This window comes from Doryrhamphus excisus, linkage group LG17 (genome assembly GCF_037039965.1).
Source record: "Doryrhamphus excisus strain RoL-2023G ecotype Guam linkage group LG17, RoL_Dexc_Guam_v1.1, whole genome shotgun sequence".
Lineage (NCBI taxonomy): Eukaryota > Metazoa > Chordata > Actinopteri > Syngnathiformes > Syngnathidae > Doryrhamphus > Doryrhamphus excisus.
Genome location: NC_136373.1, coordinates 11,326,142 through 11,338,894, shown reverse-complemented (window position 1 = coordinate 11,338,894; position 12,753 = coordinate 11,326,142). Strand labels below are relative to the sequence as shown.

Here is a 12,753-nt window from a genome sequence, read left to right as displayed (position 1 = left end):
TGTTCCTCATTCCATTTCCCCCATTTATACCCACCTGTGGCGACTGGAGGGCACTCGGCTATTGTTCTGGTCTCCACGCCATATGCTCTCACTTCTGACCTTCCGGTTACATCGACGATCCCGGGTGCCCTCCAGTCGACGTGGACTACTCCTGCTGCACGCCCTGTGGCCCCCTCGATCCCTGTTGGTACTTTGATTTCCTGTTTTTTTCCCGCGGCATCTTTTCTTTCCTTTTTACATGCCATTGTCCTTGGTTACCCCCCTCGTTGTCACGAAAGCCAATTAAAAGACTTGAACTGCAACTGACCACGGTGTCCTCTGCATCCTGGGATCCGAACCCGGTTCCTACCGCAAACTCGTCACAATTAATATATATACACATATACATATATCTATATGTATATACAAATACAATAATGATATACATATAAAATATATATATATATATATTGTATCGTATTCCTGCTCGGTTGGTCGGTAGTGCGGAGTGGGCGTGTGTGGGGCCCCGGTCCTCCCTGCTGCACTGCACCACCTCACATACATGTAGGACTTTGGGGGGTGGCCTGCAACTGGTTATGCCGGGGGCGAAGGGTTTCCTTGCGGATGCCCTTTTGTCCTCGGCATTCCTCTGGCTTGGTCACCCTTCCATTTCAACCGCACCTTAGACACTCAGTTCTGGGGGGGATCTGGGCAGGCATGGGACCCACCATTGCTCAGCTTCCCTCCACACACACACATACACATACACCACACACATAGGTCAGCCATATGGGGCAGGCCTATTTTTAATTGCACATTCTACACAATACCATCATCACGCACACAGGTGTAGCAGGCTGGACCGGAGAGCCTTCTGCCTACCCCCGCGATTGGCCCGCTGGTTGCTGGGGCTTGGCGGCTCGCTCGGGGTGCCCTGGGCTGCAGGATATTTTGGTCTGGTCTGCCTGGCCTTCCCGGGGGTCCCGCTGGAACCAGCTGATGCCGGGGCTTGCCCTAGGGTCATGGTTGGCGCTACCTCCCTGGGTCTGTCCTGGGTCGCGGGCACCAACGTGCCCTTGGGGGGGCGTTCGCCGGCCTCCAGGCGGTGGGGTCCGCGCTGCTGGTGGCCTGAAGTCTACGGTGGTGGCTTGGGGTTGTTGCGCTGTGGTGGCTGCTGCGGGGACCGGGCTGTGTGTTGGGAGGGGGCCTGATCCTGCTCATGCAGACGGGGGCCTGGGTGGCGTGTGAGGATGGGGAGTATGCTCCTCCGAGTGGGGCCTTCTGGGGGGGTGGTGCTCTTCTGGGCGTTTGGGTGTCTGCTGCCACTGGTCCTATGCTCTGCTGCATCGCTGTGCCTGTCTTTGCCCATCCCCAGTCTTGCCTCGTCGGGGATGGTTCTCCGGTACGTGGGTGGAGCGCTGCTGGTTCTGGGGGCGAGGGGGGGGTTGGCCCTCCCGGTGGATGGTGGGGTCCGTCGGTGGCCTTGCGCTGGTCTTAACTCCTCGGCTCTGGTGCTTGGCCTCCCCATGACTTGGAGCTATGGCTCTCCCTCACGGGGGTGAGCTGCCCGGCGGGTGTCGGCCGGCGCGGTGTAGCGCCTCACCACTCGCCTGCTCGCCCCCTCCGCTTGCTCATGTGGGGCCTTCTCCCCACGCCCGCTCCTTTGTCTGCCACACTGCCGTAGCCCTGATGCCGTGGTCGAGGGGAGTCTGGGGGTGCTATGCCTTGGCAGTCCGTACCTCCCTGGGCTCGGGGCCTGGTTGTGGGTCTGGGACCCCTGGGTCCCCCGCCCTGTGATGCCCCGGATGCCCCACCCGGGGACGTCCACAGTGTGTGCTTGCGTGTGTGTGTATTGAGTGGATGGGGTGTGCGCGTGTGTCTGAGATTATTTTATGTATTTATTGTTTTAAATACTTAGATAAATAATGATTAGTTTTATTATATATATATATATATATATATATATATATATGTGGGTGTGTGTGTGTGTGTATATGGCCATATAGATATACGGGGGGGGGGGCTCTGCGGGGGTCTGGCGCAGGGCGTTCCATCTATACCGCCCGGTCCTCCGTGGGGCAGTGTGCCTGGGCCTCTTCTGTCCTGGCCGGGGCGGTCCTATGTTGGTGGTCAGGCCTGGGGTTACCTGGGGCGGGCCGGGTTCTGCTTCCTGGTGGTGTGTGGGGGGCGGGGGGGCGGCGCCTCCGGCCGTGGACGGGCTCCCTTCCGGCTGGCGGGGGCACCCCTGTGCCCACGGGTGTGTGGCCTTCGATGCCCTTCTGCCCTAGTGGGGTATGGTCTCCCGCTGGTCTCGGGGGTGCGGCTCTCCTCCGGCCTGCTGGCGCCCTGTTGCCGGTTGGGATTGCTCCTCCATGGCCTCTTGCTGGCCTCTTCGGGGAGTTGCTTCGGGGGGCGGGTCTTGGGGAGTCGGCCCTGGCTTTGCCCACACCCACGGGGCCGGAGGATCTCTGGCGGTGGGGGCTTGACCTGGCTGCGCGGGGCGGGGTTTGCTGGGTGGTAGAAGGCAGTCTCTCTCCTTTTGTCATTCTCAGTGACAATTACACATTCACACACTCGCATTCACATACACAACACACCTCCATATGGACACTCACAGCACATGGGTGCTTCTCTATACAATCTACCATCTTATCCCTGATGTTTATATGCTATTGGTATGCTATTATTACAGTAATAATGATGTCAAGCAGTGAGATTTTAATTACTGTAACCGTATGGCTGTAATTGTGTTTACTATCACGGTTCATGTCTTTATTGTTACTATTGCTACTGGTAAGTTGGACTGTTTCATTTCACTGATATCATCTCCATTATGACCCTTAGCCATCATTGACATTTAACTGTTCTGTTTGTCTCTGTTGTTGTTATGGGAATTCTTGTTGCTGCTGTTTTTGTCTCTCCCTCTACTGCCCCCAACCCCACCTTTCTCTTCTTCTTTTCTGTTCTTCTTCTTGCTCCGGTCCAGTCGCTCCAAATGGCATAACAAAAACATCAAATAACGGCAAATAAAATTTCATGGTACAGGGAAGTTGTAGCCAACACCTTTCCTGACACAGAGCAAATCTGTCTAGCATGTAAGGGCATTTAGATCAACAATACTATCTGCCCCAATGGCTGGACGGGACAAAAAAAAAAAAAAAAAAAGCTCCTCAGTAGCAGAGCCTCGGGGGTCAATAGGAGTTCCTCAAGACCCTGGATGCTGTGGGCGTGTCTCGGTTGACACAGCTCTGCAGAATCGTGTGCACCAGGGTGGTCGATTCTGTTAATGACTTTTATGGACATAATTTTAGGCGCAGCCAGGGCATTGAGGGGTTCTGGTTCTGCTTTTTGCAGATGATGTGGTCCTGCTGGCTTCATCGAGCCGTGACCTTCAACTCTCACTGGATCAGTTCGCCGAGTGTGAAGCGGCTGCAATGACAATCAGCATCTCCAAGTTTGAGTCCATGGTTGTCGCCCGGAAAAGGGTGGATTGCCATCTCCGGGTCAGGGATGAGATCCTGCCCTGGATCGGTAACATCTAATGTGGCCACAAATTATGGTGGGAAACGCTTCCTGTATGCCAGCGCTTTTGCTCCATGACTTCCACTAAATAAAGACAGTTAGGACACTGATAAACTGTTAAAAAAAAAAAAAAAGAGATGCAGAAGAAGAAGACAAACTACCTGGTGTTTGCGGGGAGGCGGTACTTCCCGGGAGACAAGTGTGCTGTTTTGAAGATCACCGTTGTCGTCATGGTGCACCTCCAAAAAAAGATGGCAACCGGCGTGTTGTTTTGTTTTCAGGTGCGTCTGGAGCCAAAAGGAAAGTACTTCAACGCTTTTATCCAGGAAATCGGAACACACTCGAACGCCGTCACAGTATTCATAGAAAAGCTGGGAGAAAGGTATGCACGTATGTTCAGTCTGAGAATAATGTGATGACAAAGTAACCTTCCGCCCTGGCAGACACCTGGTTCCTCTGACCGACCTCAACCCAGTTCCCGCCTGGAATGTCGCCACAGCGTCTCGGAAAGGACGCCTTGGTACGTCCACTGCTTCCTGTTCCCTGCGACCTTTTGTGATTTTCCCTTTTCTTAGATTCAGATGTTGGCGGTCGACGCCATCGACGCCATCCCCACTTCAGGAGGTCTCGTGGCAGCAGCGGTATGAAAGGGGCGGCTCCATTGTGCTTCCAGCCAGCGGGTCACCCTCGTCCCCCACCACCTCCTGCTGGAGCCATACCCTATGACCCAAGTGGATGCCAGCACCGTGGAAGACCAGGGTGAGCCGTGGTCTAGACCCTGCCCACCCACACTGTTTGTGTGTGTGTGCGTGCGTGCATGCGTGTGTGTGTGTGCATGTGTGCGTGCGTGTGTCTGTGCGTGTGAAAGCCAGATTGACATGTTTGTGTGCCATAGTCTCTGCCCCCGCTGAGCCTGCCATTAGCCAGGTAACACACACACACACTACTCCAATGACTCTTCTACAAGTGATGACATCATCATCATGTGGCAGGACCAACAGGAAGAAGGGGTGGCGAACTCTCCTCCAAAAGCTGACATGAGCCACAGCTACACGCAGCAGGTACACAATCAAGATCAAGTGAAGGTTACCACTAAGCCAGCACTCGAGCACACCTGATGACAACAGGAAGTTGGTTACACATGGCCTGGTCTCTGTGTGTGTGTGGTGTTGTTGTTGTTGAGGTGGTGAAGCCATTAGGGGTCATCTCTTCACCTTCATCCTCTCCTCCCTCATCCTCCTCTTCACCCTCATCACGTGCACCTGCCGCCCCTCACCTGCCAGTGGCGCCACACACTCCACCTCGCTCAGGTACACGCGCACACACACGCGTAGTGCAAGGTAACATTATTGTTCTGTTTTTAGTTGCCATAGCGTTCCCAGCCGCCTCCCCCTGGTTGGTTAACGAGTTGGGGGAGACACTGTGCACGGTGGTGACTCCGCCTCCTTACTCCTATGACCCCAATGGCAACGACTTGCCCAGAGGTCAGCTTGACTCATTGACCTCTGACCTTGTTATTTTTGGTGTGATTATGTATATACTGTATATACTGTCTATATATAATACTATATAGTATACTGTATATATCTCTGTGTAGACTACAGAGTGCTCCAGTACTACTTCAACCTGGGACTGCAGGTGAGCTCTTTGGAGGCGTCTGGCCTTCATCCAACATTGAAATGAGCTTATCATCTTGATGACCTGACCTGTCTCCTCAGTGGTACCATCAGAGCTGCTGGCAGCAACAGCAGGCGTACACCCCCTCTTCCCCTGACACCCCCTACCCCTACCAGCACTGCCCTACCTACCTGAGTCACGAGGCCCCCCTGCACGGTGAGCTGGTGGAACAGGAAATAGTTGAACCTTGTGACTGACTCCCTCAACTCTCCATTCCCAGCTGCCTCCCACTCCTATTCCAAGGTGGGACGAAGGCCTTACGAGCTGTCGCCCTCCTACTCAGATTCCAACAGGGCCGTTTATAGACAGCCAGGTTAGTAATTGGACTACTGTTTTGGTTCTATACGACTGCTGGTGATGCTCATCTCGTCCCCAGGCCCCACCCCCTCAATGGAAGGCTATTCTGTCAATGGTCTGCCTTTACGCCCCGTCTCATCCTCCGCTCTCTTGTACCAGGATCAAACAGCACTACTGCATCTGCCGTACGAAGCTGCTACCTACCTGTCTTCTGCCCCACCTCTTCTCCCTCACACCGCCCACAACACTCACTACACTCCTTACCACCCGTCTACGCCCCTCTACCCACTGGAGGGGCGCTGCAGACAGGCGGCCGTGGCCCACGGGTCTACTGCCCCGCCAGTAACCCTTCACATGTTGTCGTCGTCACAGCGCCACCTCCTCCGCCACCCAAGCCCTCATTACATCCCTCCAGCCGTCTACACAGTTCTTGGATAATGTCTCCCAAGTATGCATGTTAGCGTTACTGCATCACATGTCTTTGCAAGGTTAACTTGTCATGGTTGCCATATAAGCCCGCTTATATAAGCCAGTTTGAGCCAGCCAGTCAGAGAGAGGCTGAGAGAGGGGCGTGGCCAGTGCCTGGTTATTGTTAAAGGAATGTTTGTGTGTGTGTGTGTTGATATTCCGGGTTCAATAAAGTTTGTCACCAGCAAAGTCTCCTTTTAATAGCGTAAACCAGTCAGTAATTACGTACATATTTTTTGGGGGGGGGTTGGGGTAGGTTTACTCTGGTGGTTTTCAATTAGCTTACTTGTCGATTAACAAGGTTGGATGCTAAATGTTGCTTAGTTTTCATCTTGCGCTGTTGCCACAGCAACAAGTGTGCCAGAATCGCCACTGTCCAGAGGTCCCGACTTCCTCGGGCAATCGGTCAGGTGTTTCCCCTGTAGCCATCAGAACAGCTGCCTGCTCCAGCTGTCCTAGCCCCTCCCCCTGTAGGGAGCTGAGGCACTGCCAGGTCCTGCCCTCATCCACCAATCCTGGAGAAGAGTTAACATGTGACCGTCTTAAGCCATCTTAACTCACTTGCCACCACGCCGTGCCCAATCCTTTCGACAGACTCAAGCAAAATCTGAATGTCATCGTGGGTCATCCCCAGCTGACCGCCCAGAACATCCCGCCACTCATCCCCGTCCCAGTCCCGCCAGGCCACTGATACAAAGTGGTTTGGAGGTCAAAGGTCATATGGCTTGGAAGCTATTGCTAATGGTTCATATAAAAAAATTCATATAAAATAATCGCAAAGTTCAGTAGAAAAGCAAAAATGTGTGTATGGTACTAGCAGAATAGCCCTACTGATAAAGTGGTTCAGAGGTCAAAGGTCACAGGACCTGGAAGCTATTAAAAATGATTTGTGTAAAAAATGTATATACAATCCGATTGGACATTATCGTAACGTCCTTTTGGGGGGTGCTCCGGGAGTACGGGATTGGTGGGGCGCTACTACGTGCTATGCGGTCCTTGTACAAACGGGGCAGGAGTCTGGTTCGCATTGCCAGAAGTAAGTCAAGGCTGTTTCCGGTAAACGGTGGTCTCCGCCAAGGCTGCCCTTTGTCACCGATTCTGTTCATAATTTTCATGGACAGAATTTCTAGGCGCAGCCAGGGTGTTGAGGGAGTCCGGTTCGGGGGCCTTAGAATCTCATCTCTGCTATTTGCAGATGACGTGGTTCTTATGGCTTCTTTGGGCTGCGACCTTCAGCGTTTACTGGGACAGTTTGCATCTGAGTGTGAAGCGTCTGGGATGAGACTCAGTACCTCCAAATCAGAGGCCATGGTTCTGAGTCGGAAAAGGGTGGAGTGCTCCCTCCGGGTTGAGGTAATGAGGTCCTGCCCCAGGTGGAGGAGTTTAAGTATCTCGGGGTCTTGTTCACGAGTGAGGGAAAGTGGGAGCGTGAGGTCGACAGACGGATCGGTGCAGCCTCAGCAGTAATGCGGTCACTGTACCGGACCGTCGTGGTGAAAAGAGAGCTGAGTTGGAGGGCAAAGCTCTCAATTTACCAGTCGATCTATGTTCCCACCCTCACCTATGGTCATGAGCTTTGGGTCATGACCGAAAGAATGAGATCGTGGATACAGGCGGCTGAAATGAGTTTCCTCCATAGGGTAGCTGGACTCACCCTAAGAGATAGGGTGAGGAGCTCAGCCATCCGGGAGGGGCTCAGAGTAGTGCCGTTTCTCCTTCACACGAGAGAAGTCAGTTGAGGTGGCTCGGGCATCTAGTCCAGATGCCTCCCGGACGCCTCCCTGGTGAGGTGTTTCGGGCATGCCCAGCCGGGAAAAGGCCCCGGGGCAGACCTAGAACACGCTGGAGGGACTATGTCTCACAGCTGGCCTGGGTGACTTGGTGTCCTCCCGGTGGAGCTGGAGGAGGTGGCCGGGAACCGGGAAGTCTGGGCTTCCCTACTAAGACTGCTGCCCCCGCAACCCCGACCCGGATAAGCGGAGGAAAATGGATGGATGGATGGATGGATGAAAAACAAAAAGGTGTGCATGCTACTACGAAGCCAGTTCTCATATGAAATGGATTTATTGTATGGACTGAATTTGTTTCCTCCAACCTTTATCAGGCTGCCATCCTTCATTCCATGGCTTTCATCTGCAGAGGAAAAACACACCATTGACTTAGCAGCTGCTAAAGTTTCCTTTTCACTAATGGCAATTACAGAAAAAGCAAAACATTGCTTTATCGGAATGGAATTGATTTTTCAGTATCAAAAAGCAATATGTATATATATATGTAAATGTATATTTCATATAATAAAAATCAAATGAGAGCAAAAACAGATGTTTTTCATATCGGACAGTGGAAATTGCTATTTAAAGGCAATACTGCAAACTGGCCTGTAGGTGGTACTGTACCTTGTGTCACGGAGTTAAGAATGTTTCTTATTTATTTTCTAAATGTGTGAATTTATTATTATTTAGTAATTGTGTGAATTTTATCTCAATGAGTTTATGAATGAATTTATTTTCTTATTTTGTTTACTCTGTTTTCATCGGTTTCCTTGTATATGCTTTATTTTATCCTTTCACTTCTGCTCCTCCCGGGCTTCCGTAGTGGCCCCGAGCTCTGGTATCACTCCCTCTCTTTGCCACACAACGTGGTTGGCATCGATGACGGTAAGTCCAGTTCAAGAGCTGCAGACAAAATGTGTTGTTTAGTTCAATATTTGGTCATCTGTGTTGTGTATATTGCTTTTATGTCGATATATTTGTCGTTTCAAGTGGTTTTATGTTATTTTGACCGTTGGTTTTAGTTAAAATGGCCTCTTTTCATTTCCACGTATGGCGGGATTTGCTTTACACTAGGCCCGTCGTCGTTTTGTTACAATGTGTAATTTATGTTCCGTCTGTGTAGGGTGCAAAAGACACTTTATTTTCATTATTTTGTCCTTCAGGTATGTGTTTTTCATTTTTGTATCATAATACTTTTTGTATGTCACGTGTCATTAATCGCTCCTTCCCCTTCTCTCTCCCACTCTGTTACTTAGGTTGGCCACTAGTCGCCAGTGTTGTGAAAAACTGAGAAACATTGTAAATATGTATAAAATCTGTGTTTTTTTACCATTAAAACAAGTACTCCCTCTCTTTGCCACACAACATGGTTGGCATCGATGAGGGGTGCAGAAGTGGAGAGGAAAGACACTTTATTTTCATTTTTTTAACAAGGCCGTTACACTTGCAAGGGATGATCAGATGGAGTAATCATGGCTCAACAACACGAGTGTCTGCCAGGCCTGGTTCTGCCGTGTCTTTCTGAGGCAGGTGTGCTGACTCGGCAATGGGATCCTGGCATGCTTTTATTTTGAAGACAAGATGTAACCGGATACATCGCACTAAATGTCTGTACTTCAATTTGACAAACACTGTATTCTCACTCGATGTGCTCGAAACACCCGCCCACCCAAGTTCTGTGATTGGCTGAAGATGCAATCTTACTAAACCTTAGCCAATCCTCATTGCTTATGTGGTTATCTACCTCCTCCCTTGTCACTGCAACACTCACTGAGCTGCAGATTAGTTATGAAGTCAGTCATATATTTTTACGTGGCTTCAGTGACGTTATGCTGACAGTAAGAGTAATTAGAGTATCTGTTACTGAAAAAAGTACCGGCATTATTTAAACGCCATTATTCCCATCCCTGCCAATAGTATGTTTATTGCATTTATTCATTGTAAAACCGGTTACTATCATGAGACCTTAAGTCGTTCCCACTTGACGTGAGTGGTATAAAAAGTGCGAGATTCACATTAATGCGTTAGCTCGCTACTTCCAGGTTCTCTAGCGGCCATGGCGATATCTGTTATGCCCAACAAACCCTGAATGGCCGTGGGTGAGGAGGACTTGGTTGCAAATCCTGCTGAGACGGGGAACTGGTGAGTGTTTTGAGATGAGATGAATGGCGTCCATTTATATCGTGTGGACACGTTCATTCGTGCTTACGTTGAGTATTAACCATTGCTATGCCGAGCAACAAGTGCGGTGTTGTTTGTATTTAGCGGCAGTAATGACTTTGAATGCCGGCTAAACGCCAAAAGTGTTTACTATTATTATATCTATAGAGTACTCTTGTTTTGTTAAATGCTACATGAAGAAATATTTATGCTGTTTAATTCCAAAATGGTGATGGATTGCTTGGTCCTGTTAATGTAGGCCAGGTGGCCCACCTCATGCCGTCCCGGGTTAAGTCCCAATCAAGTGGAGGTCCTGTTGGAGTGCTGCTGGGCCACAAGCCAGCCAAGGTGGAAAGGAGGATCTGGTGGTCCTTCTTGCATACTAAATTCCACCTGAACAGTTGGACTCCCTTCAACTTTCGTGCTTCATGTGGCCTATGGGACAGCTACCAAGTGTTTAACTTCCTAGATTTTGTCACAATTGGCGCTAATTTGCAATGTGCACGTTTGTATATATTGTATGTTTTTGGGGATCATGTAATTACTACTTATAGTCTTGAGCCTTCATTAAGCACACCACTTCACATGAAGCCCAAGCTCCACTCCTGATATTAGCTTGTTACCATCATATCTCCATGATGCAATCTAAATAGTGTATAATAATGTTGGAATTGTACTGCTGTGTGTGTTGAGGCCAGAAGGAGGTTAGTAAAGAATGTCAGGCTGGGAGCGACCGTGTGAGGCCGGACCCAAGCATTGCAGTACAAAAACCACTTAGACAGCCGTATTAAAATATGCAATAATCAAAGTGGAAAGCTTTGAATTTCAATATTTTCTCTATTTCAAAATTAAATTTAAATAAACCAATGTTTTTTCATTCCACTTCCTGAAAAGAAAATGAGATGACCCAAAGTGACATAAACCCTCATGGCTGTATACAGTTTATGGGACACTCTATATACAGTATGTGGGTACACACACACACCTGCTGCCAATCCATGTGTTGACGAAAGTTTGTCATCTTGGGGGACCATCTCACGCCTTGACCTCTGACCCCTGGGAGGACTACCTGTAACTGTAAGGTGTTGGTCTCAGGTCTTCTAGAGGAGATTGGCTTCTGATTGGCTGACGGCCTGGAAGATCCTCCTCTCTCACCTGCTCATGTTTTCCCGCTCTCTGGGTTTAGCCCTGAAGGTAAGCAGTTGAAGATAGGAAGATGAAGATCAGGAAGATAACGATCAAGTCATTCATCATTCTCTGCATCTGTGTCTCACTCAGCTTTGGAGAAACACGACACGGCGAAAGCAGTCTTCTTCCCCGAGGTCAAATTCAGAGAGAGAGTAGCCAATGAAATGAGAGAGAAAGAGTACATGCCATGCTGACCTGAAGATGTCAAGCATGCACATCCTAGCCATGTTGGGATGGAGAATAAATGAATCTGCTTTCTCGTAAGGCCTCTTGGTCTGCCTGGTCTAGCCGTCTGGATGTCCTGACTGAAGACGTGGAAGAAAGATTCCTAAAGGTTCTGCTCTTTGTAGATGGAGGCTGGATGGTGGACAACAGACAGGTTCATCAAAGGTCTGTTTTTAAGGTGTATGCAAGAAAACTGATGCTTTATAAACGTTCCAGGATGCAGAGCGCAGCCACCAGATGCTGGTGTTGCGCTCGCTGTGTCTGCCACGACTCGACTTCCTGCAGAGCTCCTACAAAAAGTTCCTAAAAGTTTCAAATGACCCAGATGACACTGCATCAACATCAGACATCTTTAATCATTGTCCGTCCAACCATTCCATTTAATTTAAAAAGGACAAATATAATCATGACTGGCAGCACAGTTACTCTTGTAAGCACAGATGCACACTGGAGTTTTTGGACTTATTGTGGATCTCAAGCACAGGTTGTTGGATCCAAACAAAGGTCACATACACAAATGAATGAAATGTTAATGAATGCTTCATGAGGTTCCAAGTCAAGCTGCACAAAGAATGAATGAAAGTCAAACTGGAGCCTGGACGGAGAATCATCGAACTGACAATACCACCATAACGCAAAGACAAAATGACATCACTTGACTCCTGGTGCAGCAAAATCTATCCTCTGTCCTTCATCTAGAAATATCCCAGTGGAGGATGGAGAGCTTTTTCAATACAGGCCTTTTATTGGAGCCTTTGAACATGGAGTGGAGGATAAGACAACTCATTGGAACGATCATTTGCACTTCCAGGGGGCAGCCAAGAGACCCAGTGCAAAGTTGTCAGCACTTCCCTGGGGGGCAAGGATCTTCTTAGATGGAAAAAATTCTTAACTGGACACCTGTTAAAAATGAGTATGTTAAAGCACTACAGCCATTCTCCCTTTTTCTTACAGGATGCTCAAATCTGACGGAACAAATTGTGCATATGAAAGAGGCGGACTTACCATCTAACATGAGGAACATCATTCTTAAACTTCCATACAAATGACGGGAAAAATAGGGGAATGTTGCTTGTGATTTGCTAGAGCGATGTGGTCAAAGAATAGTATTCACCCATCTTGTTACCTTCATTGAAAGACTAGTCCAAGTAGCCTATGATCCACTTTTTGGGAACATTCAGGACTCGCAAGGTACCAACTCCAAGGCTTCCAATGCTAATCACACAAAACAAGGAAAAAGGAAAGCAGTTTTGCCACGAATGTCACTGAAGTCCAAGATGGAGGTGCATCTCAACATACAATCACGCAAGCCAAAGAATTTTCTGTTTTGCTCTCAAAGTAGTCATTCCTTGGACAGGTGCTCACAGTTTCAAGTAAAAGTACCCCGGGATAAGATGAATTTTCTCAAGAAAAGCCTTTTGGTTGCCTGAAGCTGGGCCACACAAGCAAAGACTGTAGGAGTGGT

The 12,753-nt window shown here is 49.3% G+C and overlaps 1 protein-coding gene across 1 annotated transcript; it reads left to right on the top strand.

Annotated features, from left to right (window-relative positions):
* Nucleotides 1-4,489: 4,489 nt before the first annotated feature.
* On the top strand, nucleotides 4,490-5,913 carry LOC144901965 (uncharacterized). The gene is made up of 6 exons (XM_078798009.1): nucleotides 4,490-4,811; nucleotides 4,866-4,985; nucleotides 5,099-5,139; nucleotides 5,220-5,334; nucleotides 5,399-5,491; nucleotides 5,555-5,913. Exons 1-6 carry the CDS (start codon nucleotides 4,619-4,621, stop codon nucleotides 5,911-5,913), a joined length of 921 nt encoding a protein of 306 aa, XP_078654135.1. The 5' UTR covers nucleotides 4,490-4,618.
* The last annotated feature ends 6,840 nt before the right edge of the window (nucleotides 5,914-12,753 follow it).